Genomic DNA, 27,512 nt, shown 5'->3' with positions numbered 1-27,512 from the left:
TTCCCTATGTGAGTTATGGACGGATTTCAGAGCAGCCGGGGCCCCCTCTCACCACCCCCTATTTCTATTCATCCAAAGAACGGCATCGGTATCGATTCGCCGGTGCCCGGATCGGGTAGCTCGAGTACACAAGTCAGTTGGTTTACTCGTGTTCCATTTTCCTCTTTCGCGCTGCGTCGTACCCGACGCAACGCTACGAGGGAGAGTAGCCATTGAAATGCAAATTCCCGGGAAAACAGCAGCTGAGGTAGGGGCGGCGCTGAATCGTTCGTTGGATGCTGCGACCCCGTGCGGGGTGGTCGCCCCCAATGGGGGGCTCAGTTTGGAATAACACAACTAACTGCTTGTAGTCAGGGCGCTAACACTGGAAACGAGGTAGTAAATCCATGCATGTTTTTTTATGCCGAACCGAGTGTTGGTCGGGCGGGTTGTTTCTTCCTGATCCCGGCATCGTGCTGCTGTTTGGGGCCTCGTGGGTCTCTGTAGATCAGTTTTACCGGACGTGTGACGACGTTGTCGAGTCAGCGGTCCGCGGCCAAGTATCATATTTCATCATCTCTTTCGCCCTTTCGTACAGGCTGGGGCAGTCGCCCACGGACAACAGGCAAAAGGGAAACGGTTGGGCGGCTTTGCTGCCCGCGTTGGACGTCAGAATGGCTCTCGTCACCTAGTTCTCTAACCGCACATGAGCTTCCAGCGGTCCACTTCCCGTGCTGGACCCGAGGCCGATCATGTGTCTCAAAAGACCGGTCCAAGACGCGCAACGACTCTGAACGGTCTGAGCTTGCGATGATGGATGGGCCCGCTCGAGGGGGGGACGTGCTAGCCGGCCTGCGGTGTCACTGTGCGAGCGTTGGGGATGCTGGGGGTGTTTGTGCCAGAGTGTGGAGTGCGGATGATTCTATCCTATTCTCGGATTGACGACGGACGACGCTGGAGATCGGCCAAGCGGTGGTTATGAACTCATTGATTAGCTGGAATTGGTCAGGCCCTCCTTCAGCATGCATGCTGAGCATAGTTGAGGTGAGGACACAGGTAAGCTGACCATCGGATGGGGGGGGGGTAACATAACCTAACCAGGTCAAGTGACTAGAAAAGTAGGGTGCTACAAAGGTTACCTAACTATAGTTAGGTAACCTCCCTAGTTAATTAAACTTCCCCCTTATATATTTCTTTTTATTAGTTATTAATTAATCCTACTTTATTCTAAATTAATTAGGAATTAATTTAGAATAAATACTAAACTAGAAGAGAGTACTTTTCCTCTATTTAATAAGATTGTACTTATTTTTCATCCCTATACTTAAAATATAGTAGAGAGGGACAACTTTACAGCCTATAAGTGTATTTAGTACTCTAATAGAGTATTAAGAAGCTAAGAAGTAAGTAACTCTAAGTAACTTCTTCTAGTATTAATTCCTAATAGACTTAGAATTTATTCTAAACTAATTATAAAGACCTCCTATTAATACTTATATTATTAAATTCTACTTAAGTTAAGTATACTAGTTTTTATAATATTTATATACTTATATAAAGAATAATATTTATATTTAATTTTATTAAGTACTTAGAGATAAGTAGTTAGAGTATTCTTTATACTATTAATATTTAAATTCTTAATTTAGAGGATATTTAAATACTTTAGAATATAGTAAGTATAGAATTAATTTAGAATTAATTCTAAATTAATTTAGAGTAGATTTAGTATAATTATACTTGCATCTTTCTACTTAAGTAAATTACTTTAGCTTTTCTGCAAAATGCAGTATATTTTTATTTAATATATAAATATATAAGTGGGAAAACTTACTCCTACTTTAACTAATTTCTACTCTATTAGAGCTATAATAAAATTACCTCTAAAATTATTAAGGAAATTAAACTACTTTAAAGGAAAGTACTTAAGCTAAGCTTAAAGAAAAAGGCAGTTGTATAAGTAATTTAGAATTAATTTAGAACTAATTCTAGAGTAATTCTAATTCTTTTACTTAAATAGGCTAGAGTACAACTTTATTACTTTAAATAGGAGACATTCTATTTGCCCTTTTAAGAGGATTATAGAATCTAAATTATATAGTCTAACTATAGTATAAGTACTATTAGTAATTACTTTAGAATTAATTTAAACTTAATTCTAGAATAGTATATATTTAGTATTAGCTAGATTACTACTACTTATAAGTATTAGAGTTAAGTAAGTACTAAAGGTAAGATTTATTCTATAGGATTTCCTCCTATTAAGTACTAGTCTTACTTTTAACTTATTTAATTAGTACTTTAAGGAGAAGAAATTTAAAATTAGACTATAGAATAGTATTACTTATTTGCAAGTAATAAGTGAAAATTAAAATACTATAGTAAGAACTACTTCTAAACTAATTGCAAATTAATTTTAAACTAATTTAGAAATAAATACAAATTACATTAACGTGGCTGATAAGCGAGTCGATCAGACAAGCGAGTCGATCACCCAACCGCGATCATACCATCTTCCCGCTTTCAACACACGTCCATCGACCATAAAGAATGTCGTCATCAAACAAAGAAGCGCAATTGATCCTAGCGGTTCAAGCGATTAAAAACACTCCAAATCTTAGTATTCGAGCTGCAGCACGGATCTATTCAGTACCCTTCACAACATTACGCGACCGACTTAATGGAAAACCTTCGCGACGCGACATCATGCCGAAATTACGGAATTTGACGCTGCTTGAAGAAGAGAAGCTAGTTAAGTACATTCTTGACCTAGATGCCCGATCGTTTCCTCCCCGGATCAGTGGTGTTGAAGAAATGGCCAATCACCTGCTTGCCGACCGTGGCGCGCGACCGGTTGGGAAGCGCTGGGCGTCGAACTTCATCAAACGACAACCACAGCTTCGGACGCGTTTTTTTCGCAAGTATGACTACAAGAGAGCCCAATGCGAAGATCCACAGGCTATTTGCAGCTGGTTTGCCCTTGTGAAGAACACAATCGTAAAGTACGGTATCCAAGAGTCTGATATCTACAACTTTGATGAGACTGGTTTCATGATGGGCCAGATCGCAGCTGGCATGGTTGTAACGAGTGCTGAAAGGCGATCAAACACGAAAATGGTGCAGCCTGGTAATCGGGAATGGGTTACAGTTATCCAAGCCATAAGTTCGTCAGGCTACAGCGTCCCGCCATACATCATCGTTGCAGGCCATTATCACCTCTCAACCTGGTACACTGAAACAGATCTCCCACACGACTGGGTTATCGCAACATCTGAAAACGGATGGACAACAAACGAGATAGGCCTAAATTGGGTCAAACACTTCGATTGTCATTCAAAGCCACGTGCAAGAGGTCCTCATCGCCTCCTCATCGTCGATGGGCATGAAAGCCACCACTCCGCAGGTTTTGAGCTATATTGTCAGGAGAGTAACATCGTCACACTCTGTATGCCGGCTCATTCATCTCATCTACTTCAGCCCTTAGATGTAGGATGCTTTGGGCCTCTCAAAACGGCGTACGGTCGACAAATTGAGGATAAGATGCGGCGAGGTGTAACCCATATTACGAAGGAAGACTTCTTTCCAGCGTTTCGTGAGGCCTTTACACAAGCACTTACGGGAAAGAATATCCAGGGAGGTTTCAGAGGCTCCGGGCTTGTCCCTCTGAGTGCAGAAAGTGTATTATCAAAGCTGGACGTCAAGTTACGCACTCCAACGCCTCCAGGATCACTTCCAACAACACCGCTCCCTTGGGTTTCCAGGACACCAAACAACCCAACAGAAGCAACTTCTCAGTCAACACTGATCAAGGATCGAATTGCCCGTCATCAAAATAGCTCCCCAACACCTATCAATAACGACGTTGACTATATTCTTAAAGGAACACTAGGAATAATGCATGAGAATGCATTCCTGAGGGCGGAGAACAAAACTCTTCGAGAGGAAAACAGCACACTAAGCCGACGTCGGAGAGCTAAGAAAACGCGTCTCCAGCAAGGAGGAAGTCTTACTGTAGCTGATGCAGAGGATATACAGTCGCAGAGGGACGCAACAGCACAGGTTTATGAGGAAACGCGTCGGAGGAGTGGTCGTAAGCCAAGGACTGAATCGGGTCAACGACGGTGTGGCGTGTGCGGAAACACAGGACACAATGCGCGAACGTGTCAGTTTGATGTAGAAACGACTGAGGAAGAGAATTCTTAGTAGCGTTAATTGATCTAGTGGTGTTGATATTGATGTCTTCTTGGGTTTGTAATGTAGTCGTGGTTGGGTGATCGACTCGCTTATCAGCCACGTTATAATATAAAATAATAAATAAATATATAATATAAAGTTTAATTAAGTATTATAATACTACTTATATAAATTTATTTATTTATTATTTTATTTTATATTATAACGTAGTTCACAAGTGAATGAATCACACAAGTGAGTGAATCACTTTTCTAGCACCCGTACGACAAAGTGTAAGAGAAATTAACCATAACACCTTAAATTAATTCAAACTATTTAGAATCCTCTTCTTCAGAGGTAGATTCAACTTTCTGACATGTGCGAGCATTATGTCCAGTCTCTCCGCAGATGCCACATCGTCGCGCGCGCGTTTCTGTCCTCCTCGCACGACCACTACTTTGACCTGTTTCTACCTGTAACTGCTCTGTTACATCAATTTGAGACTTTATATCTTTTGCCTGATTGATTGTAAGTGTTCCACCTTTCTGAAGCTGTTTTTTTTTCGTACGGCGACGGCGGCTCATACGCTCATTTGCCTCTTGATACTCAGTCATTTGTGCCTGCATCAAAACCTGGTTATGGGCTACCACCATAATTCCTTTCTTCAGCTGCTGCATATACCCAATAATTGACGTTGGGGAGCTATTCTGATGTCGTACGATGCGATTCGTAATAAAATCAGAATGTGAATCAAACTCAATTGGGTTGTTTGGCGTCTTTGGGACCCAAGCTGCTGGTAAGCCAGCAGAAGAACCTGGAGGTGATGGCGTACGAAGCTTCACATCTAGCTGTGAAATCACATATTCCGGATCGTACGGGACAAGGCCAGTTGCTCTAAAGCCTGCTTGAATGTTTGATGTTGTCATTGCCTTGTCGTACGCCTTATAAAAGGCTGGGAGGAAGTCTTCCTTTGCAATATGCGTAATGTGCACCCGCATAAGGACCTCGATTTCTTGGCTGTACGCCCGTTTTAAGGGACTAAAGCACCCAACATCAAGAGGCTGGAGCTTGTGCGATGAATGAGGGGGCATACAGAGCGTAATAATGTTCTGCTCCTTGCAGTATAGCTCAAAATCGACAGAATGGTGGCTTTCGTGGCCATCAAGGATGAGGAGGCGGTAAGCACCCTTCGTACGACTCCTTGTATGGAAATCAAAGTGCTGTACCCATTCTAGGCCTTTCTCATTTGTCGTCCAACCATTTTCTGTAAGTGTAATTACCCAGTCGGGTGGGAGGGGGCTGTCGCACGTCCAGGAGTCAAGATGGACCTTGCCTGCAAAGATGATGTACGGCGGGATAGAATAGCCGCACGACCCAATGCCCTGGATTACTGTAACCCATTCCTGATTCCCTTGTTGTGCTCCTCTTGGCTTGCCACGTCGTTCAGAGGCTGTAACAACCATTTCAGAGGACATCTTGCCCATCGCAAACCCAGTCTCATCGAAGTTATAGATATCGGTATCGTCTATCCCGTACTTCGCAATTGTGTTTTGTACGAGGGAAAACCACGCGCGATACGCGTCCGGATCTTCGCAGAGGACTCTCTGATAGTCGATTCTTCGATTAAAACGCGTCTGGAGCTCAGGTCGTCGTCGTACGAAGTTTGAGGCCCAGTTTGTTCCGACGCGTCGCGCGCCGCGGTCGCGAAGCAGTCGATCGGCCATTTCTCGAACAGCACTAAGGCGTGGCGAAAATGCTCGCGAATCCAGGTCAATAATGTATTGCACAATAGTCTCCTCTTCGTACGAGATTAAATTCTGGCAGGGTGGTCGGATGTCGCGTCTGGCAGGTTGGCCGTGTTTTCGTCGCTGGAGGGTAGAGAATGACACATTATAGTGAGATGCAGCCTTTCGCACGCTTAATTTTGGGTTTGATTTGAGCGCATTAAGCGCTAGGACTAAATCGCTTTCGTTTGAATGTCGTACCATAGTTGTAGGTGGAGAAAATTAAAGGGAAAGGTAGGTCGTACAAAGTCTAGAAAAGTGATTCACTCACTTGTGTGATTCATTCACTTGTGAACTACGTTACTTTAAATATACTTTTATTATAGTAATATAATATTTATTATATATACTTATAATAAAGTAATATAAAATATATTTTAAAGTAAAAATTAGAATTTAAAGTAAATATTAATTATTTAGTTTAAATATAATAATTATATATATAAGAAGTATTATATTTAATAAACTACTTTTTAATTTACTTTTAATTTAATTCTTAGTACTTACTTTATTTTACTACTTATTAGTAATTTAAAATATTATTAAAATATATTTAATTATAAAATATTTTATTTTAATTACTTAATTTATTTTAATATAATATAGTAATTTATAAATTATAATTTATAAACTACTATATATATTAGTATAATTATAAATAAGTAGTTATTATAAATATAATATTATAATTATATATATTAGTATAATTATAAATAAGTATTATAAATATAATATTATAATTATATATATTAGTATAATTATAAATAAGTATTATAAAATACTTATATAGGAAAATAAGTTGTATGCAGTATTTAAATTATTTCTAAACTAATTCTAAAGTAATTTAATATTCTTCCTAAATTCTCTCCCTAAGTATCTTAAATACCTAAACTAGTTCTAGAATAATTCTAAACTAATTCTAAATTAATTATTCCTCCTTAAACTCCTTAATTACTATAGGGTCCTTAAATTAAGCTTAAATCTTATACTCTTAATTATAAGTAGGAGGAGGGTACTCTAAGTAATTTAGAATTAGTTCTAAATTACTTTTAAATTACTTTAGGAGATAAGACTTACTAGACTTAATACTATTGCAGTAAGTATACTTAGCTTTCTTATGTATACTAGTATTTTAGTGCATTTAAGTAAAATTAACTTAAATTAGTCTAGAATTAGTTTAGAATTAACGTACACGCATAGCGAGTCGGCCAACATAGCGAGCCGGCCACTCCTTATCGCTAGAAAAAGCCCCTTTTCTAACTATTTATTAAAAAGTAGATTCTTAACTAATAAAGACCTAGTTTTTAGTATTAGATAACGATAAGAGTTAGATTTTAAGAAATAATATTGTAGAAATTATTGTCTCTTCCTAACCCTAGGTTCTTAGTAATCCTCTTATCTAGAGGCCTAGATAAGAGGTAAGCTTAGTAATATAGGCTAGAAAGAGATAATAATTTTAATACTATTATTTCTTAAAATCTAACTCTTATCGTTATCTAATGCTAAAAACTAGGTCTTTATTAGTTAAGAATCTACTTTTTAATAAATAGTTAGAAAAGGGGCTTTTTCTAGCGATAAGGAGTGGCCGGCTCGCTATGTTGGCCGACTCGCTATGCGTGTACGTTAATTCTAAATTAATTTAGAATTACTTACTACTATATTATTACTACACTTACGTATAGGAAGAAGTAGAAGGGGGGGGGGAGTAGCTACCTTCTATTTCTTAAAAGAAGTTTTTATATTACTATTACTAAGGGCACTAGTAATATAACTTAAAATTTAATTATAGAATTCTATTTAGAATTAATTTAGAATTAATTTAGAATTTATTCTAAATTACTTACTAACTACTTTATTATTCTTATTAATAGAATTAGCTCTAGACTTCTAGCTCTTAACTTTAATTTAAATACTCTACAATTTATACTTACAAATGTAATTCTTTAAATTTAATTCTAAAGAAAATTAGTTATTCTATTTAGAATTAATTTAAAACTAATTTAAGAGTAGTTTAGAATTAGTTTAGAATTAATTTAATATACCTTACTATAAGTAATAGAGCTAGTAATTCTACTAAAATAGTAGTAGACTTTACTAAGAGTAAGTTTAACTTCTCTATTCTAAATTAATTTAGAATTAATTTAAAACTAATTAAGAATTAAATAAGAATTACTTACTTTATTATACTTAAAAGTAGGAAGATTCTTAAAGTACTTATTCTTACTACTAATAAAATTACCTATATAGTAAGTTCAGTAATTAGTCTATTTTAGAATTAATTCTAAACTTATTCTAAATAAATTCTAAATTAAAATAACTTACTAACTACTTATAGGAAGGTATTATATAGTAAATTAATTAAACTAATTTAAAATTAGTTAAAAAATAGTTTACTAAGTCCCTAAGGGAAGGAAGGGGGGGGGGTATATACTATTATTAAAGGAGTTATAGAGGGAAAGTAGAAGGAATTAGAATAAAAGGGGGGCTTAAATAGGAGTAAATTAGAGTACAATTAGTAGTGCGCAATTAGTAAGTAGTCTGTACACCTATAGGCTAATTAGAAAATTAGTTACTTAACCTACTGCCTTATTAATTAGCTAATTAGAAAATTAGTTAGCTGACCTACTGGCGCTAGTCACTTGACCTAGTTAGGTCATGTTACCCCCCCCCCCCCCGATGGTCAGCTTACCTACGTCTACAGTTGAGGTCGAAGGAAATAAAGCTTTAACCCCAGAAGGACCTACGAGGCCCCAGTAAACGCCCCTTCGGTGTCCGTCAGGGGGCTAATAGGCGCGGTGTTAGTGACACACGTCGTGAGCCTTCGTGACTCGTCCGATGTATTGATTATCCGGATCGCAGAGTCGGGCGATGGGGACGGTCTTGACAGACAAGACAAGCGTTGACACGCATGCATGAACAGGTCAGGAGGAGCCGAACGGCGCGGCGCTAGGATTCGGACGAAGCAAGTCGGCGGCAGCGCGAGTTGAGCAATGCGAGATTGGGTTGGCGTTTTTGGGCGACGGGGCTCGTTGTTTGACGACAGACACAAACGGCTAATTTGCACGAACGGATGACCGCTACGGGAGGTGTCACCGGTCGTTTCTTTTAAGGCTAGAAGAAAACTTAGTTTGATGGAGGCATCATCAGTCGAGCGGGAGCAGTCTCGAGGCTGGTCCAAGGCAGGCCAGCCCCGGCCGAGGGAGCATGATCTATCAGCCAATGCAACGGTGGTGATTCAAGTCATGCTGAGAGATTGGCCAGGAACGGCGGGGTAGAGGAGCTAGTCGAGCGGCCGTACTTTCGGATGCTTGGCTGTTTTGGAGCTCGCGAGACAGGGCGGTAGAAAAAAGAGTTGGTGTGTGCTGCTTTCCTGGGGGTTTAGACTTGTCGTATGTGAAAGCTGCTGCCCAGCAGTCCATGTTTAGAAGGCGACTCGGACGAGGAGATCTTAGCCCACTCTCAGGCCCGGATCAGTAACTCAGCAAGCTTTGGTCCCACGGCGGTTTCTAATGGTGACGACAAGACGAGAGAGTGTGTGATGATGTTGGCACGGAGATTTAATGCCGTGTCATTCGAGCAATCGACCCTAACGGCAGGTGTAGCTCCCCCACATTGCCACCTGTCGCATTGCTAATTCGGGAATGCAAAGGCAGAGAGCGAGCGATGTAAAAGGGCTGGACCAGACTGTAGTATTTGCACCAGGCACTTGCGCCGAGGTGAGGGTAAGGGAGGAGACGGAGACGAACGCAAGTGAGAGAGAGAGCATTCCCAGCTGTTGATGAGTCAGCATCCGTTACACAGCGGGTGGCAGTGTTAAAACAGCCGGGACCAGCTGGAACTGCAAACTCCAATATCCGTCAAGGTCCGTGTCGGAGTTAAGCGGGAAGAGAAGCCACCGACAGGATTTCCACCAGGTTCTCCCCGCCCACTCACATGACCGGAAAAGGCTTTAGCTAAGCAGATGCCTAAGCCACAAACAGTTCCGAATACCCGCGAAAGAGTGAGAAGCGTCATTCGTCATTGCCTCCAGCGGGCACCCACGACTGCGAAATATATTGCAACCGCAATCAACTTCCAACCTGACCTCCCATTTGTTTCTGCATCGAAACACAAGCAAACGAAGGAGAACGCGCACATACACACACATAAAAGCGCACATCACCATGTCGTTCAGCATCGCCCTCCGCCATGGGCCTGCGCGCCTGGCGCAGCGTCTCCCGCAACTCTCCCAACCCTCGGCCTCGGCCGTCTTCCGCACGACGGCCACCCGGGCCTTCCACCAGGCCTCTCCCAAGACTACCAGATCTTCCGCCGCCGGCCTCACCTCGACCTCGTTCGCCGCCGCTGCCCGCAACGCCTTCCGCGGCTCCTCGAGGACCTACATGCAACAGGCCGCGCCCGGCGCCTACGGCAACCAGTCGAGCCCCATGCGCAAGCTGTTGGTTACGGGCGCCATCTTCGGCGGCTCCCTCGTGGCTATCAACCTCGTCTTCAACCGCGAGACCCGCGACGACGGTGGCATGCCCGTCTACGAGCGCGAGTACCTCAACGACACCTTCCTCCACACCGGTCTGGGCGTCGGCATCATCGCCATGAGCGCTCGCCAGATGATCAAGTCGGGCTTCGTCTACCGCCTGATGGTGACTAACCCCTGGGTCGTCGGTCTCGGCGGTCTCGCTCTCAGCTTCGCCACCATGTACGGCACCCGCGCCATCTCGCCTGACAAGTAAGTCGAACCTCGGATCTCCTGGCCCTCTTGAAATTGGAACAGAAGAGACTGACTGAGTGGAAACAGCTACATTCCCAAGTACGCCATGTGGGCCGCCTTCAACGCCACCCAGGCCGCCATGATCGCTCCGATGCTCACGATGGTCCCGGGTGCGCTCCTCGCTCGCGCCGGCCTCTACACCGTCGCCATGATGGGCAGCTTGTCCATCGTCGGCGCCACCGCCAAGCAGGACAAGTACCTTTACATCGGCGGGCCCCTCCTTGCCGGCCTTGGCGTCGTCCTCGCCTCGAGCATGGCCCCGATGCTGCTGCCCGTCACCGCTGTCCGCACCCTCGCGCTGACGGAGAGCATCTCGCTGTACGGTGGTCTTGCCGTCTTCGGCGGTTTCACCCTCTACGATGTGCAGAAGATTCTGCACCACGCCCGTCTCGCCGAGCGCGGTGTCATCCGCAAGGACGCGGTCAACGAGAGCATCGCCCTCGAGCTTGACTTTATCAACATCTTTGTGCGCATGGTTCAGATCCTGACGATGCAGCAGAACCGTAGGAGATAAAGGCTATGCGACAGACTTGAGCCGGGTCGGGCTTGGAAAGAGCGGCGGTGGAGGATACGAATGAAATAATCAGATCTTGCCGGTTGTGGGGGCACATAGTGCACACACACACACCTACGGTGGGAGGAACACCTAAGAGGAAAAAGAAACCCCTCTCCTGTACTTCGACGATGCCCAAGGGCTAGAAGTTTTGTTTTTTTATGTATAATACCTGACTGAATCAACAAAAAAGTTCAAACTTGGTTAAAAGTCGTTTTTGTGCGCGTAGACCGTAGTCTTGTCATTTTGCCAATTAACGCTATTTAGGCTGCGACAAGATGTCCCTCTCTAGACTCGCCGCGATGTTATGCATATCAATGGACATTCTTTCGTCACATTCAGTGACTCAGGGCTGGTATCAAGTGCTTGAAAAAAAAGCAAAGCGGTTGAGCGCTATTCATCGCCTCAGAAGGCAGTTCTCAGTCTACGTCCCATAATAAGGAGGGGGGAAGAAGAACCCAAGCCCCGAAGCATCCCGTGCATCATGATGATTTCCCAAAGTTGAAATGAAAACCCATATCGTTACAGCCGACTCTTGCCTCGTCCTCCTCCGCCATTCCGTCCGTCGCAGTCTCCACGAACGCCGTTGTCGGCATCGCCGTCGCCGTCGGCATCGATTCCATCACCGTCACGGAGTCAGCCCTTGAGCGGCGGGAACGTCCGCAGGAAATGGCTCGGGCACTCGTATCCGCTCGGGTTCTTGTTCAGGTACAGCTGGTGGTACTGCTCGGCGTCCCACCACTGGCCTGCCGGGATGACGTCGGTGACGATCTTGCCGCCGTACCACTGCTCGTTGGCGAGGCGCGTCACCTCGCGCGCGACCTTCTCCTGCTCGGCGTCGTGGAAGAAGATGGCGCTGCGGTACTGCGGCCCCGTGTCCGGGCCCTGCCGGCTCGCCGTGGTCGGGTCGTGCATGCGGTAGAAGAACTCGAGGAGCTGGCGGTAGCTCACGTCGGCGGGCTGGAAGACGACCTGCAGCGCCTCGGCGTGGCCCGTGTCGCCGCCGCAGACGGCGCGATAGGTCGGGTTGGCGAGGTCGCCGCCGATGTAGCCGACGCGGGCGTCGATGAGCCCCTTGCCCTGGAAGTGCTTGCGGTAGAGGTGCTCGACGCCCCAGAAGCAGCCGGCGGCGATGGTGGCTTTTTGGGCGCCCTCGGGGATCGTGGGGCCGGCGGCGGCGGCTGCGGCGGAGTTGGAGGAGGGGTTGACGGACATTGTTGTCGAGGTGGTGAAGGGACGGGCGAGGCGAGAGAAGAAGCTGGAGATCATTGTCTGTGGGAGGGGGAGGAGAAAAGGGAGAAGGGAAAAGAAGAAGAAGAAAAGGAAGAAGATTGTTACTAGACCGCCGTGGAGCTGTGGCGGTGGGGGTCGGCGGTTCGGCGCAATCGTGATTTTCGGGCGGTATGACGCTTGGATGAGACGGGAAGGTGAAGAGAGATACCCAGGTGTATATGTGTGTTTGTGTATGTGACATGTAATACAGTATCTGTATCTGTAGAAACGTAAAGGCCGAAGTGGACTGTTTTGTTCTTTTAAGTTGAGTGACGGATGTTCTGCAGATATCTACATATACACACAAACACAAAACCCCCTCCGCCGCCACCTGCGCGTCACAGCTCGATTCCAACGCTCCGGAACCCTCCCTCGCCACCTCTCCCTAAACTCCAGCTCCTGGAGGGGGGGGGGAGGGGCACCTTCGGCAGAGCGACCGACACACACGCACACACACACAGGGGAAAAGTGTTGAAGTCACCACTTGGACCGCCCCCCCCCCTAGTCGCCCCGTCGAAAACGTGGAGTGCATGACAAATCGGGACGCCGGTTCGGAGATCCTTTTCCAAGCACCCTCCCGAACCGCAACGCCGAGCGGGCCCTACTCTGTACCGTGCTGTAGATGGAATGGAGCAGAAGTCTTCTTCTTTAAATAATGCTAGAGCAAGAGTAGAACCCCCCCCCCCCTCTTCACGTGGGACCTCGAAGCTCGAAGCTCGAAGCTCTCGAAGCTTGTCACTGCCCGCGCCCTCGCCAGGGTCGGTGTTCAGAGTCTCGTTGGGGGCCGTCAAAATAGCACCGTGTTCCCCTCGAATGAGCATGGCGCTTTGCCGCATGGGATTCTCACCGGACGTAGGGATCGTTACAGGATTTCCCGGCATCCTTTCCCCCCTCCCCTCGCTGGAGTTTGTTCGGCCTCCTCGACCCCGCGTGCCCGCGTGCCCGCGTTGTGAGCAGTTTACTGCGGGGTCCCAGCCCGTGGTGGTTCGATCTTGGCTTGTTCCTGTTTTCCATGTCCATAAAGGAGAGGGAGAGACGGCCCGAGAGCGGTAGATGGTTGCCGTCACTCACTCAGTGCTTGTAGTCGCTCATCTTCATCATCTTGAATCTAATCCAATACCATTCCTAAAATCCCATTAATCAGAATCATGAGCGCGTTCGTGGGAGCAACAAAAGCCGCCGCCGCTCAAGCGAGGTCCGTCATCTACCCCACGCCGTGTCATGCCGTCTCAATGAGAGACACGTAGCATTCGTTGGCGAAGGCCGCCGCCGCTAACAGTCATCGTCTACAGCCGCGTCGTGATTGTGACCGGCTCCGCGCGGGGCATCGGCCGCGCCGTCGCCCTCCGCCTCGCCCGCGACGGCTACGATGTCTGCGTCAACGACATCGCCGCCAACGAGGCCGGCAGCCACGGGGTCGCCGATGAAATCCGCCGCCTCGGCCGCCGCTCCGTCGTCGCCACGGCCGACGTACGGAGCCTCGGCGAGGTCCAGGGAATGGTCCAGAAGGCTGTCGACGAGCTAGGGCCCCTAAACACCATGTTAGTCTTGCCTCCCTCTCACTCTAACCTCCCTATCGGGGGATGGGGTAAAAAGTCCGTTAGGGAAAGGCTGCTGAAACCGCACGCAAAGGATCGCCAACGCCGGCATCGCCCAGGTCAAGCCCCTTTTGGACATCACCGAGGACGAGTTCGAAAACATGTTCCGCGTCAACGTCTTTGGCGTGCAGCACTGCTACCAGGCCGCCGCGAAGCAGATGATCAAGCAGGGCAACTGCACGCCCGACCGCCCGGGCAAGATTATCGGCGTACGTTCCCGGGCTCATCCCCCCAATCATCCCCCCCCTTCCAAATCGCTGACGGACCCGCCCCCAAGTGTTCCTCCATTGTCGGCTTCAAGCCCTTCGCCCTCCTCTCGCACTACTCGGCCTCCAAGTGGGCCGTCCGCGGCCTGACGCAGGCTAGCGCCATGGAGTACGCCGAGCACAACATCACCGTCAACGCCTACGCGCCCGGCATCGTCGGCACCGCCATGTGGGACCTCATCGACGAGAAGCTGGGCGAGAAGACGGGCGCCAAAAAAGGCGACACCATCAAGAAGTACACGAGCGAGCTCATCGCCCAGAAGCGCACCAGCGTGCCCGAGGACGTCGCCAAGCTCGTCAGCTTCCTCGCCAGCCCGGACAGCGACCACGTCACCGGCCAGACCCAGATCGTGGACGGCGGCATCATTTACACGTAGCCTGTATGTATGTCGTGAGAGTGAGGGGGGTTCGTGACCGCAGTAGCTGCTCAAGTCTTGTCTTGTACTGAGGATGAGCCAATTGTAATTATAGCATCGGGGGATTATGGAAATAATGATTTCGTCCTTTTCTGTCGGATCAGTTCATTCACGCTACACCGCGAGAAATATCGCGTCAACAATGGCCGGTTGGTGATGATGGCGAGTTTCCTGCTGGAGGCGCACACTGTCCCCTTCAACCCGGGAGGCCCAACATTGTTCTGAGCTATGACGAGACTCAGCAGTGCCGTTACTTCTCTATGGCTGGTCCATCAAAATTCTGGGAATTCCTTAGTTCTGGATTGAAAAGTGCATGCCCTTGTATTCCAAGCTTCCATGATTATTTTGCTGGGTGATGGGAGGCCGTCCCGACAGAGTCATGCTTAGATTGTGCTGGGGTCTTTGACTCGGTACAGTACGGAAGCCAACATTGGCTGGGTGCAACTGCCTTCCAGCTGATAACCAGTACTGGTTGTACAAGCACACCAGCAATTTCCCTGGGGCCGCATCGCACTGAGAGCGCGGTGCCAAGCCCCAAGGACTCGACCGGATCTCCATCGGCGACAACCGGCTCCGTGGTGGGTCCCGCGTCCGCCAACCCCGGCGGCGCAGGTGACGGTACTCGGATGGGAAACTACATGGAAAGAGCCTCTCCCTGTGGTCGGAGCAGCGAGTTGCGGCGGCGAAACCCCCAAAATACAGAAGTCACAGAGGAAATCGTGGGTAAGCGGGGTTGCTTTGTGCAGAAAGATATAACCTAGAAGATGTTTTTTTTTATCCTCCTCCGTTCATGCTGTCTGTTGCAAACTCTACAATGGATTTGCATACACACGTATGAAATGATTGCAAGCCATTTGGGCTTGATGCAATGACTTGTGATGACAAACGACCTGGAAGACTCCCGCACGAGGAGCACACCATCACCCAGCAGAAGAAGGAGTTCATACAATCGCACGTTCGTTGGCTCCGGCTTGCGACACGATTTAGCGAGCATGTGCCAGAGTATTGTTTCTTCTCATTCTCAATAAACAACTACATCGTGACGTTGTCGAACACGGAGGCCATTGGGGCGGTCTAGCTTTTCCGATACTCCTCTTATCCATTCATTTGCCGCTGAGCCGGGATCGATGTGGTTTAGGACAAGTGCGCTGTAAACTGAACAATGTTCTGATTCTTGTGAATCACTTTGGACCTTTGGGTGTCTTTCGATCTGTTGGCGATCTACTCATCCTGGGATGTGGAATAAACGTTCTCGGACTCTCGGAGTGACTCAAACATCTTTTTTCCGACCAGCTCCCAGCTGAGACGATGAGCGCTAAATGCATTCAAAAGGAAACAAAATAAAAATGGACACCTATCAAGTGTCCTGAGCACCGTGAAGAACCGCCGGTGAACGCTGGCGTCTCGCCGAGCATCGCTCACGCCTTGAACCTCTCGGGTGCCCTCTCCTCGCTCTCGTCCTGGGGAACAGCCTTCGCCTTTCCTCGCCCGGGCGCCGACTCGAACTTCTCGGCCCACTTGCCCTCTTGCTTGAACATGGAAAGACACTGGATCGCCGAGGGCGTGCCGTACTCCGGGTCAGCACCGCCTTCCAGAAGGACCTGTCCGGGGCCCTGTTAGCACTGGCACCTCTCGAATATTGCGCCAGCATCGCAGCTAGGCCGCCCCCCAATGCTTGGGAAGGGCTGCCTGGGCAAGTGTCGCTGGTCCTATGGCGTCCTCAACTCACCTCAATCACAGGATCTAAGCCCTTGAAGACGGCGCCTGCAAGAGGACTCTGACGCTTGTCGTTCAGTCTGTTGGGGTCCGCCCCGTGCTGTATCAGGAGCTTGACCAGGTCCGCGTGCCCGTAGTAGGCCGCCAACATTAGCTATTCTACGCGTTAGCCCACGCCGTGACTTTGGGACCAGCATCTTCGACCCAGTCCACCAGAACAAGTGATAAAACAAGGAACAAGCAGCACAAAGTCCGCCACGGAGACATTGGCGGTTTTGCATAAGCACCTACCAAGGTATCCCCCTTTTCGTTCGTCAGGTTGGGCGGTAGGCCGTCGAGGATGGCCTCCTCGAGGACGCTCTTGTTGCCCTCGCGGGCAGCGTTGTACATGCTGGCGGCCAGCTTGATGGCCTCCAGCGAGGGCGAGAACGCCGTGGCGGACGTCAGGGTAGTCCCGCTCATGATGGAGTATCGATGGAAGAGAAAATGGTTGCGTAATCGTTCCGTGGACGCTAGTGTTCCGCTATGTCGGCAAGGATTGGCGATGTCAACATGGACGACGACGGGTGAGGTGAGAGGAAGCGACGTATGGCTATCCAGTAAAGTTGGGGCGAATGTTCGAGAAATCATTACTAAGCCGGGACATGATTGGCTCGGACCCAGCGGTAATTCCTCTGCATGCGTTCTCCTCAGTTGAAGTAACCCTCTCTCTTTATGTGAGTGTTGTGTGACAAACTGTAAAAGGTGCAAACAGTCAGAAACCGACTTCGCCTTATCATCTATTTCCAGCATAAGAAATTCATCAGTTATAGGAATCATGGATTTTTAGACAGGTTTTGGATTGGAAGGTGAGGAACAGAATGTGCCGGGCCTATTTAGGTGCTATTGTGCAAGATTGCGTAGCTGAAACCTTAAGTTGATGATTTATTCCATTGATCATCATACAAACGAGGGCCCAGCGCTGGAAGGTTGTGGTCTGCACAGAAAGTTCCGTAAATGATACACACTGATCATAACGTAAGTCGTGAGCAAAAGCATTGTGTCTTTAATTGTTTTCAGCCTGCAGTGTTGTTCAAGTTCATTTTGCGTGCTTGTATCATTCGACTGAAGACACTTCTCGGATCGTACGCCAGAACAACAGGATTAAATTGACACTAAATCGGTCTGGCCGAGGTTAGCGTGCGACGCTCTGAGAGCCTTGTCGATTTGTGGCCCATCGATTTCAGCAACGAGCCTCGCGGGAACAGCCACATTTCAAGCTTTATGATGCCGGCCCATTAGGCTAGAGGTGCTTCATGGATGTCAAGTATTTCGTAAAATCGAGGCACTCTGACCGTCTCGTCAACTAGTTTCAAAACCGAGATATCCAGTCAGTATGCCAGATCCAGCGGAAGAAGGTCTGAGGCTTATGACAACCTTCACTGATAAAAAAAAAGGTGTGCGCAGGCATGGCGGGGCTCACCAGTGTGCCGAGTACTTCCACCTTCCAAGTTAGTAAACGGGGTTCAATGTCTCCACCGGAGATGCCCAACGGGACAGGGTCAGTTGCCCGGCCCGGCCCGGGCCCACGCCCCCCGGTCACTTATCATCCGAAAGACATGCGCTGTAGCATCAACATAGAGAGCCGGTCACATTTCTGATTGAGCCTTCTTAATTTCTCAATCCTGGTCACATGTTGTAAATGTTGCCTAGTCGAAGCATTGCATAGCTTGCTGTTGTATAAACGGTTACAGACACCTTACTACATGCTTACAACTAGATCATATGACACTGGCTCCCCATTTCTTTCGAGTGTTGGCATTGGGAAACAAGGTCTGAGTTCCGTTCAAGCAAGACGCCGCCCTCATTGGAAGGGGAATTTCATTTATTGAGCGGCGATGCTTTAGCGTTATTTACAGAGAGCGTGCCCTAGGCTCCCTACATGTTACTCACCAGGTCCGCCAGCACCTCCTTCCTCCACCTGAAGAAGATACTTGCGTGCGTGTCATCCTCTACTCTGAGATGGGCGTTGGTCCCCAGACGCCTGGCAATCTGCCTGCCGTGGTTCGCAGGGACGAACGTGTCGTCCTTCCCGTACCACAGCCGCACAGGGAGGTCGGAGCGAATATCCTCTATGCGGAAACCAAACTCCGTGCCATCCAAGTAGCCGTCGTGGCTCACGCCGTCAATCCCCTGGGCGTAGTACTGCCGGCTTGTCATGACCATGCGCCCGACAATCTCCCTGTCGTCCCAGATCCCGTTCTCCTGGCGTGGGAACGTCGCCTTGTTCTTTTCCGCCTCCTGCAGCTGCAGCTCAAGCCGCTCCTCGTCGGACAGATGGAAGCGCCCCTGCCGGTGGAAAAACCACCCCGCGAGGCGTGGGGCATAGCGCCACCCGTATGTGAACCCAAGCCAGTGGAACCAGCCGGCTCCGGCCATGCCGATGTCAGGCGGTCCGATACCACACACGATTGACACGCACTTGAGCTTCTCACGAGGCATCGAGGCCGCACACGCAAGTGCATACGGACCGCCGCCTGACACGCCCTACGTGGCCAAGGAGTTAGCAGCAGAGCATACAAAATTCAAAAGAAGGCTATCTACGCACCATCACGGCGTATTCTGGCAGCCGAAGATGCTCAGCAAGCTGCTCCAGGTCCTTTGGATGATCGAGAAGTGTCCGTCCGTGCTGAAACGTGCTCAACCCCATCCCCGGGCGATCTGTCGCGATGATGCGAGCGCCGACATCCATGGCGGCCTTGTGGAGGTGGCCGGCCTCGACACGAGAGCCGGGTAGGCCATGGCAGTAGAAGACGGGTTTTCCGGTCGCCAGTCCGAACTGCGCGTAGCCGATCTTTCGACCGTCTGGGAGCGTCAAGGTGTCAGAAGTGTCCGGCTCTGGAACCGATTGGCACTCGGAGGATCGGGATGCTGAGGTCTCTGCGCTGATATCTGGGCTGCTGCCTCCAAACACCAAAGACTTGATATACGATACCGACATTATGGCGAAGAAAATTGCGCGTGTCTTCCAAGGAGCGTGCCGGGGCAGATTCGCGGAGGTTTCGTCGTTATGTAGCCTTTGTCATTGGACCTTGGTGCTTACGGGGCTGGTATGTTCAGTAGGTGCCAAGTACCAGCTCCAATGCATTCGGTTGCTGGTAAACCGCCGTAGGCCTCCGAAGGTACCCGATGGTGTGCGCCACTCTCGGATGTTCCCAAGGTAAATTTGAGAGGTAAGCACTCTGTACACGACAGTTCAAAACGTAAGACGGGTGGTTTCTGATGAGGATGGCGCACAGATTAGTCCGTCAGCATAATGGTTTCCGGGGCAGATGACTACAGATGGGCCAGTTAGCTGCTGCCTATCGCTGGTGGTAAAACAATGTCTCGCAAAATGACCCGATTCCTTTTGGAAATCGTGGTGTTTCGATTTATTCCATGAGCAACTCAATGCAATCAGGGCTTTGAATGATGAGGGACTCAACTACGGACTAGGAAACCTGCCAGTAACAGAGGGCAATCGCTTTGCGAATTCATGACGAATTTGTAGCGAAAGCCAAGGCGAAACTTGGCTTCTTTGGTATTCTGTTCAATTTCTCAGAAAAGGCACCATGGATAGTGCTATTTGAGCGGGTAAAAGAGTCAGCACAAAATCTCCCGAGACTTGACAGAGAGACCACAACATAAAAGTACTGCAACTTGCAATTACTGCCCAGCCATGTTTCACTCACAGCTCCCGATATTTCAGACACTGACAATCGCTAGACACAGCTTAGAGACTTACTCAATACTCACATCGAGACATTACAGTGGTGTTTTCCCAACGGTTTTTGTGGATGCAGGTAGACATCTCAGCAAGACAACCAAATCAAACAAGAAGTCCTCTCTGACCAGTAGCAGATACAGACATAGCTTGGTGGCTTGGGAATTTTCGTCTTGCGAGCCGAACGGTGAATCAATAAGCAAGGCAAGAAGAACATCTTCCGCTTTCAGCCCAGCATCTACACATTTACAGATTATTGAAAGTGGGCCAGCAACGTTCAAAAAGTGCATTCGTGTATGAACATGGAATTGGCATTCGCTTTCCGTCTAAAATTTACAGTTGAACCTGAGAGCTACAAAATCATATCCGCGTAGCTGCTCCCATCTCTCTATGTACAGTGATTATATCCACCACAGCACGCCGAGCCCACCGCGCAAGCCAACCAATTACATGGATGAGTAGGTGTAGCAAAGAGGGCCGGCCTGGGTATCCATATAGTCTTTGACAGTGATCGTAGTGTCAGAAAGCTCCAGGACGGGCATGGTGTCAGTGATCGAGGCCGGAATGGTGCGGCCGGTGTCTTGGAAGCCAGAATAATCGTTCAGGCGCGTTTCATTACGCCCCTGCCACTGTTTTTGAGTGTTAGAAAAGTGCACTCTCTCCGTCAAAAAAAAACCCAGAAAAGAGGGAGGGGAGGAGGCGAACCTTGGCCCAGGCACGGTCAACGTTGGCGTGGTGTAGGAAAAAGAGAGGCTCGTTGGGCGCGGTGGTGGGACCCATGTCGCCGGAGATGACTCTGTGAACTGGGAGAGGTGTTAGTACGACGAAGGTGAAGCAAGATAGATAGGGAACGACAGACTCATTGAGTGCGGCAGTTCCTCCAGGATGGTGGCCATGTCGGCAAAATTGTCAAAGGCATAGATGGCGTTCATGACCTGAGTGTTGTACGCTCTCAACTGCATGTCGCCAACGATGGGGTTGCCATTCGCATCGTTACCCTGGCCGGAGTTGAACACGCGCGTCAGGCAGTGCAGGCGGTCGCCGCGGACGTTCGTCTCGGGCCACCCCATCGCCAGCGTCAAGTTTGTGTTTGCAAAGGGGCCGTCGATCACGCAGCGCTGGAAGCCCGGCTCGGGGCTGCCGGTGTACTGACCATCGCCGCCGAAACCGGTGACGGGGTCAAAGATGGGCGAGCCGGTTATGTTCTGGGCGTCGGCATCGATGGTCCAGTCCCAGTACGGCTGGGCGCCGGTGTAGCCGCACTCATTGCGTAGCAGGTCCTCGTGCACCTTCAACAAATATCGGTGCCAGGGGAGGAAGTTGGCCACGAAGTGAATTATCGTCCTGAGGGTGAAGTGGGTGTAGACCAGGTCGTCTAGCCTAGTGGTGACAGCGTTGATTTGGGCATACTTCGTCTTGGGTAGCTTGCGCAGACACACAGCGGCGCGGATGTACTCGGCCTTCTCGGGGTCAGTAAGCTCGCGCCACTCCTTGCGGACGGCCGGGTCGGTGCAGGCGCCATCGGCACGGGGGATAGCACTCGCGCCAACGGCGACTGCGAGAGAGAAGAATACAAGGATCGAGCGGGAGAGCATCATGATTGCGAAATGAATTATTAACAATGGGGTGGCAAGTGGGTGGATTCAATGTAACGAAGGACTGCCCCAAGCCAGGAAGCAACTAGAAGATTAGGGAATGAGCGAACGAAGAAACTGTGCAAGACCTGCCGAGCGAGTGAAGTGGTGGGAACGGAAAAGTCTGTTAGGTTGGCATTGGTATCCTCTTTATAGAGATCGTCCTGCGTTATGCTCCCGAGAGTCCTTGCTGAGGCACATCGTGGGAACCGTCACTAGCGTCGAAAATCAACGCCAAGACCAAAATCCGCAGCGGCAGGCCCATGTGGTCCGCCTGTTGAAGCCATACGGGGTCTCCGTTGTGCTCTCTTGGCCTGTTCGTGTTCAGAGGACGAACCCGGGCGGGAGTCCGGGATGCCCTGTCTCTTCCCGCGATGGTGTCGATCAACACAGTGGTGAAGGTTCGGGTTCGCTTGCGTTCTTCTAGTCTTATCCCTGGTTGGAGCCGCCGACGAAATGAAAAGGGGGGAGGGGGGGGGAGTAACTGGACTTTGGGGTCTAAACTGCCTTTTACATCAACTCCCAGTGGATGCCGAGGCCGGCGACGCAGATGAAAATCAATAACGTAGAGGGAAATTGCATAAATTGCAGGCTCACGGAAGAGGCTGAGGATACTTTCTGTGATTACTGTCTTCTTTACTGACCTGGGGTCGCGGAGCATGTAAAGTTAGTTTAAAGTTCAACGCCAACAAGTCTCTAGGGGTTGTCCCTGGACCCGAACAGACTCTGTTTGCTGTTGTGGCTGACATGATGCTTCTAAAATAGATCGCCGACCATTCCGTAGTTTTCTTATCTCATTTCTTTCCGGTTACTAACGCGGAGCACTCCGAGTCTACTGGTTATGAAGACGCCGGTGATAGGCCTTGCTCCGTCATCTAGCCCATGACGAAGTCTTCATACAAAGTCCTCGGCCTGTTTGTAATGTAGTGAATAGTAAGGTGCTGTTGATCAGATAAAACTTGATAGATTCTTAGACATTAGAAGAAAAATTGAACACTTCAGATGAACACCGGTTTGCTACCATCCCAGGGTTTTCTTCATCTTAGTAGATCGGCCGGCATGTAAGTTGACAAAGGAGATGTGAATTAAGCGCGAGAGCCAAGCACTATATTGTGGTTCAGGTGATTCAGCTTGATGAAGCACCTGAAATGCTGGAAATTGGAATAGGCCAGCTGCCCGAACGGCTCCCACGAGCTGAGCCCGCACGACAGCCCGAGTTCACGGGGCATACGGGCGTAAAAAAGGGGGGGATCGGCGACGTTCGCATGAACCGGACTGATCCCTGCTGAACCGGCCAGTCCGGCGTCATTTTTAGCACGGTCCGACGATTGGCCGCCCCGTCTACAGGGGCATCCCGCCGCCGAGGGCCCGTATGGCCTTTTCCCTTCCGTCCATTAGACATCAGAGGAAACAGACTAAGCCTGCTGTCTCTCACTTTGCCGAAAGGCATCTTCTCATATGTGCGTAGCCTGTGATGTCAACACTCACGTTTCACTCCAACAGAAACCCAAACCATCTGGATTATTAGCGGCTGACATGAAAAATCGAGGCAGTGACTAGATGGCACATTTCGTATGCGGGTGACAAGCAAACGGTTGGGTGTAACCAGCGACCACCTACCATGATTGGACTGAAAGAAGGTAAGCGACTAAGACTAAGCGTTGGGCGTTCGATTTTGCCCGCCCGTCCATCCATCCCCCCTCCATCACCGCCATTTCTCAAACTTCTCGTCGAGCACCACCCTCACGATGCCTCTGTGGTCGTGCGACTTTGAGACCTGTACAAAGCCTGCCGTCCAAAGACTGGGAGACTGTCTATGTTGTGACAGCCACCTCTGTCGCACACACCTTTCGGAGCCGTTCCACAAATGCCCAAACCCAGTGGTCAGTCGGGATTCGCAGGTTAGAGCTCATACTTACTACCTATAGAAGGACTGGTCTTCGTTTTCCGAGAAATACGCGTCCACCGAGGCTCGTCACATCGACGAGCTATGTCGCCGGACAGATTGCTCCAAGCTATGCTCTCGGCATCGGAGTTAAGGGGCGGTATCCCCTGTACCATTGACCTGTCACGCAAGCACCTCTCTTCAATGATGGGACATCAAAACTGCCACGCCGATATTGTCTTTGAAGACAACGTCGTATGGCTGGCACGCCTCCGACTCATCAGGACCACGTCACCACCTGAGGAAGTCCGTGACTGTATTCTCCGGAGCGAAGCGGCAACCATGTGCTATCTTCAAGAGAACACCAGCATCCCCGTCCCTGAAATCTTTGATTGGGCTTGTGAGTCTGATCCGGAAAACTCCGTGGGAGCTAGCTACATCCTGATGGAGAAGCTTGATGGGCACCCTTTGATTTGGCAAGCGACGACTCCGATACAGAGAGAGAAGATCATGCAACAGCTGGTTGATGTGTTTCTGGACATAGAAAGGCACCCCTTCGAAACTATGGGATCCATCTTCACCGTCAGACGCCCTGCCGAGTTCGTGGTGCAAGGCATTGCCCAACACGCAACTTACCGGATGGGAGCTGGAGGACTGCCTGGCCCTTTTGCTTCTTCCCTAGAAGCGTCAGTCGCCATCGTCAAGTCGTACCTTTCGATGATAGCCAACGGCGAGATTGGAGCCGACAATGCGGTGGATACCTATCTTGCACATCGCTTTCGTCTGGATGTTGCCAGCGGACTCTGGGCGGATGGTCCGTCAGAAAACCGATTCTTTCTCAAGCATCCCGATGACAAGGGCGACCACATCCTCGTCAACGAATCGTATGATATCGTAGGAATCATCGACTGGGAGTGGACCCGGACCGCTTCCAAGCCGGAGGCTTTCAGTTCGCCATGCATGATGTGGCCACTGGGGAAGTTTTACGGGGGCTCCAACGAGCTGGCCCCAGACGAAGTGCGGCTGGCGGAAATATTTGGGGAAAGGGGCCGCAAAGATCTCTCCGACTGTGTGATGCAGGGCAGGAAGGCTCAGAGATTCTTTTTTGCTCTGGGTCCCGAGAGCCCTTCCTCGGACCGCAAGACGTTTTTGGATCTATTCATGGGGCTTCAATCAGCCTTCAATCTTGGGGACGAAGGGTGGGACAAGTGGAGGGACGAGGCCCTCGTCCGATGGAAAGATGATGAACTGCTCCAGGGTTTGGTTCGGCCCCAGGAACGCGAATATGTTTGACAGATCCGACACACCATTTAGGTTCTTGCAGCGACTTATGTAGGCTAGGAGTCGCCCGATGCATAAACCTAAGACACAACCTCGGTGAAACTCTTGTCAAAGAGATATTGTTGGTATCACAAGTGATGGGAATATGCGAGAACGGCGGGGTGGGATTAACGCACCAACCCGGCAGTCCAAAGTCCGTTAAACAAATACCGGCAATAAGTGGCTGCCGACGGCAACAACGTACATCATATGTGCCCTCGCCCTGTTTATGCAAATCCGGCAGCTCTGTTACTATAGAGTCTTACGACACCACGCCACTGGATCGCCTGTCGCTGCACTGGCATCAGCGCGTCGGGCCGGGTCAGGTCCATACACACCAGCCGCACGACAGCACTCGCCTACAACCCGTCCGAGTGGGCGACGGTGATGCACTTGGTCCCGCGCCTGACGTCGCGGCACACAGCGGCGGGCCCCTGGTCGGTGCCGACCTTGGCCATGCAAGGCCGCTGAGGAGCATGGCCCATATGGTCAGCGGCCTGTTGATGGAAAAAGCCGCCGTCGCTCCTGCGGACGAGGATGAAGATGTCGATGAGAGCGAAGATGGATTTCCGTCTCTCCTCCTTGGTGAGTGCCTAACCTGCCCTTGCAGTTGCCCCCCGTAGGATCCATGGCCGTCTTGTCCTGTGCCAGGGTCACCTTGCGCTGGGAGGTACTCCCGGTCGGAATCGAACGTCTCTTACCGGTGCATGTATCGTATGGTCGATCTAGCTTACATCGAACACCCACATCAACGTGCCGTAGAAAACTCGACAAGTGTCGTGGGGTAAAGGTACTCTCCATTTTGGACTATTCAGAAACGAGCGCTTGTTTGCAGAAATCTGTGGCAAATTGAGAACTATGTGAGTTTCGAGGGTTTGGTACACTCCATGCATGTCGTTGTGAAAACACTCAGTCTTATTATTGAACTGATTATCGTATCTATCAACGTTGCATTATGAAAAGCATCGTGGCAACTGGGTGTTGCGTGGGGTATATTATTATGGATCCTCCGCAGTGACGTCGTCTCATGTCTCGCAAGACCGAATTCCAAGACAATGTAGATATTCAACCGCAGCAGACGGTGGCCTCTCTGGCGGCGGAAGTGGGCTCGTCAAACAGGGTCTCCCACTGGAAGAGGAATGCGCCAATGTAGGAGCCGATGAAGATGCAAATGATCATGTAGCCATTGTAGTACATGGCGAGACTGGGGGAGAGGCAGAGAGTCAGCATTGTCTCGGAGTGGTGACACGCGAGACCGGGCAGAAAACGGCTTACAGCATGACAAAGTAGGCGACAGCGAACTGGCAGACGTGGATAAGGGCACGGACGGCCTGCTGGAAGACGTTGGGACGAAAGGGCGGGACGACGTTGGAGCGGACGGCGGCGGCGGAGGACGAAGGGCCCTTGGCGTGGTCGTCGGCGCTGGCGGAGCTCGGGGAGGCGGCGCCGGCATCGGCGTAGCGGGCCTTGTGGGTGCGGATGAGGTATCGGTCGTACTCCTTGACGGCGCGGCGCAATGCCTCGAGGAGGATGACGAGAAGGATGACGCCGATAAGGGAGCCGGCGAACATGCCGTTGGAGGTGATCTTCCAGGAGCTGCTGATGAAGCAACTGAGAGGAAAGGGTGTTAGCGCACAGTGCGTCGGGGGTGGTATGGGTGGTATGGTGTTGCTTACGATCCAATAGTGTTGTAGTTCCAGAGCATCTGAGGAGATCAAGTTAGCTCGACTACTGAGACAGATATAGGCAATGGATAGGGTGTCGGTGTGAATGCATACAGAAATCTTGCAACCGCTGCCTCCCATGGACATGGCGGCCTTGCTGCTAGTGGCTGCGGGCATGCTCATGGTGCCTGTGGCAGCCATGGCGGCGGTGGTGGTGGCCATGTTCATCGAGCCGTGATCCATCTTGAGTAGAATCGAATCGAATATTGGTGATGGTATGTTATGGGTGGGTTATATATAGTGAGATGTCGTGGTCTTGACAAGGCGAGTATCAGACACAGGCGTGTTAGCGGAGGAGAAGCGACGATCGGATCGGAACTAGCAGGGGTGTGTTCTCTCTGCGTAGACGATGTCGAGATGAAAAGGCATGAATAGAGTTCCAGAGTCGGGGACTGCCAGGAGTTATATACGGCGAGTCTCACAGGGTATCGGGAGACCAAAAGGGAGAGAGACAGAGGAAGAGATCGTCTTACCTGGTTGCCGCGATGGGGAGGGATAGGATGTCCAGGTCCAGGGATCCACTTTGCGCTAGATTTCCATGGGGGGAGGGGGGGGGGTATGGGTACGGGTCTTTGCGCTAGATTCCTTCCCGAGAGGCCAGCAAGGGTTGTCAGTCCGATTCGGCAGCTCGTTGGTGCGTTTCTCTGGCTCTCGCAGGCGTCTGGCCGCTGATTAACTGTCT

The 27,512-nt window shown here is 49.8% G+C and overlaps 9 protein-coding genes across 9 annotated transcripts; 3 read left to right on the top strand and 6 right to left on the bottom strand.

Annotated features, from left to right (window-relative positions):
- Window positions 1–10,099: 10,099 nt before the first annotated feature.
- CH63R_05551 (Bax Inhibitor family protein) lies at window positions 10,100–11,218 on the top strand (the record flags this gene model as incomplete). The annotated part of the gene is made up of 2 exons (XM_018300526.1): window positions 10,100–10,662; window positions 10,732–11,218. The coding sequence occupies 2 exons, from the start codon at window positions 10,100–10,102 to the stop codon at window positions 11,216–11,218; spliced, it is 1,050 nt and encodes a 349-aa protein (XP_018158376.1).
- Window positions 11,219–11,893: 675 nt separating this feature from the next.
- CH63R_05550 (Peptide-methionine (S)-S-oxide reductase) lies at window positions 11,894–12,472 on the bottom strand (the record flags this gene model as incomplete). Its single annotated transcript, XM_018300525.1, has 1 exon — window positions 11,894–12,472. One exon carries the CDS (start codon window positions 12,470–12,472, stop codon window positions 11,894–11,896), a length of 579 nt encoding a protein of 192 aa, XP_018158375.1.
- A 1,205-nt stretch (window positions 12,473–13,677) lies between these two features.
- On the top strand, window positions 13,678–14,770 carry CH63R_05549 (Acetoin reductase; the record flags this gene model as incomplete). Its single annotated transcript, XM_018300524.1, has 4 exons — window positions 13,678–13,724; window positions 13,822–14,070; window positions 14,162–14,336; window positions 14,405–14,770. The coding sequence occupies 4 exons, from the start codon at window positions 13,678–13,680 to the stop codon at window positions 14,768–14,770; spliced, it is 837 nt and encodes a 278-aa protein (XP_018158374.1).
- Window positions 14,771–16,227: 1,457 nt separating this feature from the next.
- On the bottom strand, window positions 16,228–16,987 carry CH63R_05548 (Ankyrin-like protein; the record flags this gene model as incomplete). Its single annotated transcript, XM_018300523.1, has 3 exons — window positions 16,228–16,422; window positions 16,539–16,679; window positions 16,817–16,987. 3 exons carry the CDS (start codon window positions 16,985–16,987, stop codon window positions 16,228–16,230), a joined length of 507 nt encoding a protein of 168 aa, XP_018158373.1.
- A 1,455-nt stretch (window positions 16,988–18,442) lies between these two features.
- Window positions 18,443–19,505, bottom strand: CH63R_05547 (Alpha/beta hydrolase; the record flags this gene model as incomplete). The annotated part of the gene is made up of 2 exons (XM_018300522.1): window positions 18,443–19,051; window positions 19,113–19,505. The coding sequence occupies 2 exons, from the start codon at window positions 19,503–19,505 to the stop codon at window positions 18,443–18,445; spliced, it is 1,002 nt and encodes a 333-aa protein (XP_018158372.1).
- Window positions 19,506–20,713: 1,208 nt separating this feature from the next.
- CH63R_05546 (Monooxygenase) lies at window positions 20,714–21,865 on the bottom strand (the record flags this gene model as incomplete). Its single annotated transcript, XM_018300521.1, has 3 exons — window positions 20,714–20,896; window positions 20,973–21,070; window positions 21,127–21,865. 3 exons carry the CDS (start codon window positions 21,863–21,865, stop codon window positions 20,714–20,716), a joined length of 1,020 nt encoding a protein of 339 aa, XP_018158371.1.
- A 2,263-nt stretch (window positions 21,866–24,128) lies between these two features.
- On the top strand, window positions 24,129–25,079 carry CH63R_05545 (uncharacterized protein; the record flags this gene model as incomplete). Its single annotated transcript, XM_018300520.1, has 1 exon — window positions 24,129–25,079. The coding sequence occupies one exon, from the start codon at window positions 24,129–24,131 to the stop codon at window positions 25,077–25,079; it is 951 nt and encodes a 316-aa protein (XP_018158370.1).
- A 386-nt stretch (window positions 25,080–25,465) lies between these two features.
- Window positions 25,466–25,855, bottom strand: CH63R_05544 (uncharacterized protein; the record flags this gene model as incomplete). The annotated part of the gene is made up of 2 exons (XM_018300519.1): window positions 25,466–25,699; window positions 25,841–25,855. The coding sequence occupies 2 exons, from the start codon at window positions 25,853–25,855 to the stop codon at window positions 25,466–25,468; spliced, it is 249 nt and encodes an 82-aa protein (XP_018158369.1).
- A 316-nt stretch (window positions 25,856–26,171) lies between these two features.
- Window positions 26,172–27,013, bottom strand: CH63R_05543 (Copper transporter ctr4; the record flags this gene model as incomplete). The annotated part of the gene is made up of 4 exons (XM_018300518.1): window positions 26,172–26,310; window positions 26,382–26,717; window positions 26,783–26,811; window positions 26,885–27,013. The coding sequence occupies 4 exons, from the start codon at window positions 27,011–27,013 to the stop codon at window positions 26,172–26,174; spliced, it is 633 nt and encodes a 210-aa protein (XP_018158368.1).
- Window positions 27,014–27,512: the final 499 nt, after the last annotated feature.

This window comes from Colletotrichum higginsianum, chromosome 4, assembly GCF_001672515.1.
Source record: "Colletotrichum higginsianum IMI 349063 chromosome 4, whole genome shotgun sequence".
In the NCBI taxonomy this organism is placed as follows: domain Eukaryota; kingdom Fungi; phylum Ascomycota; class Sordariomycetes; order Glomerellales; family Glomerellaceae; genus Colletotrichum; species Colletotrichum higginsianum.
The sequence above is the reverse complement of the archived record's forward strand: the minus strand, read 5'-3'. Positions and strand labels throughout refer to the sequence as shown.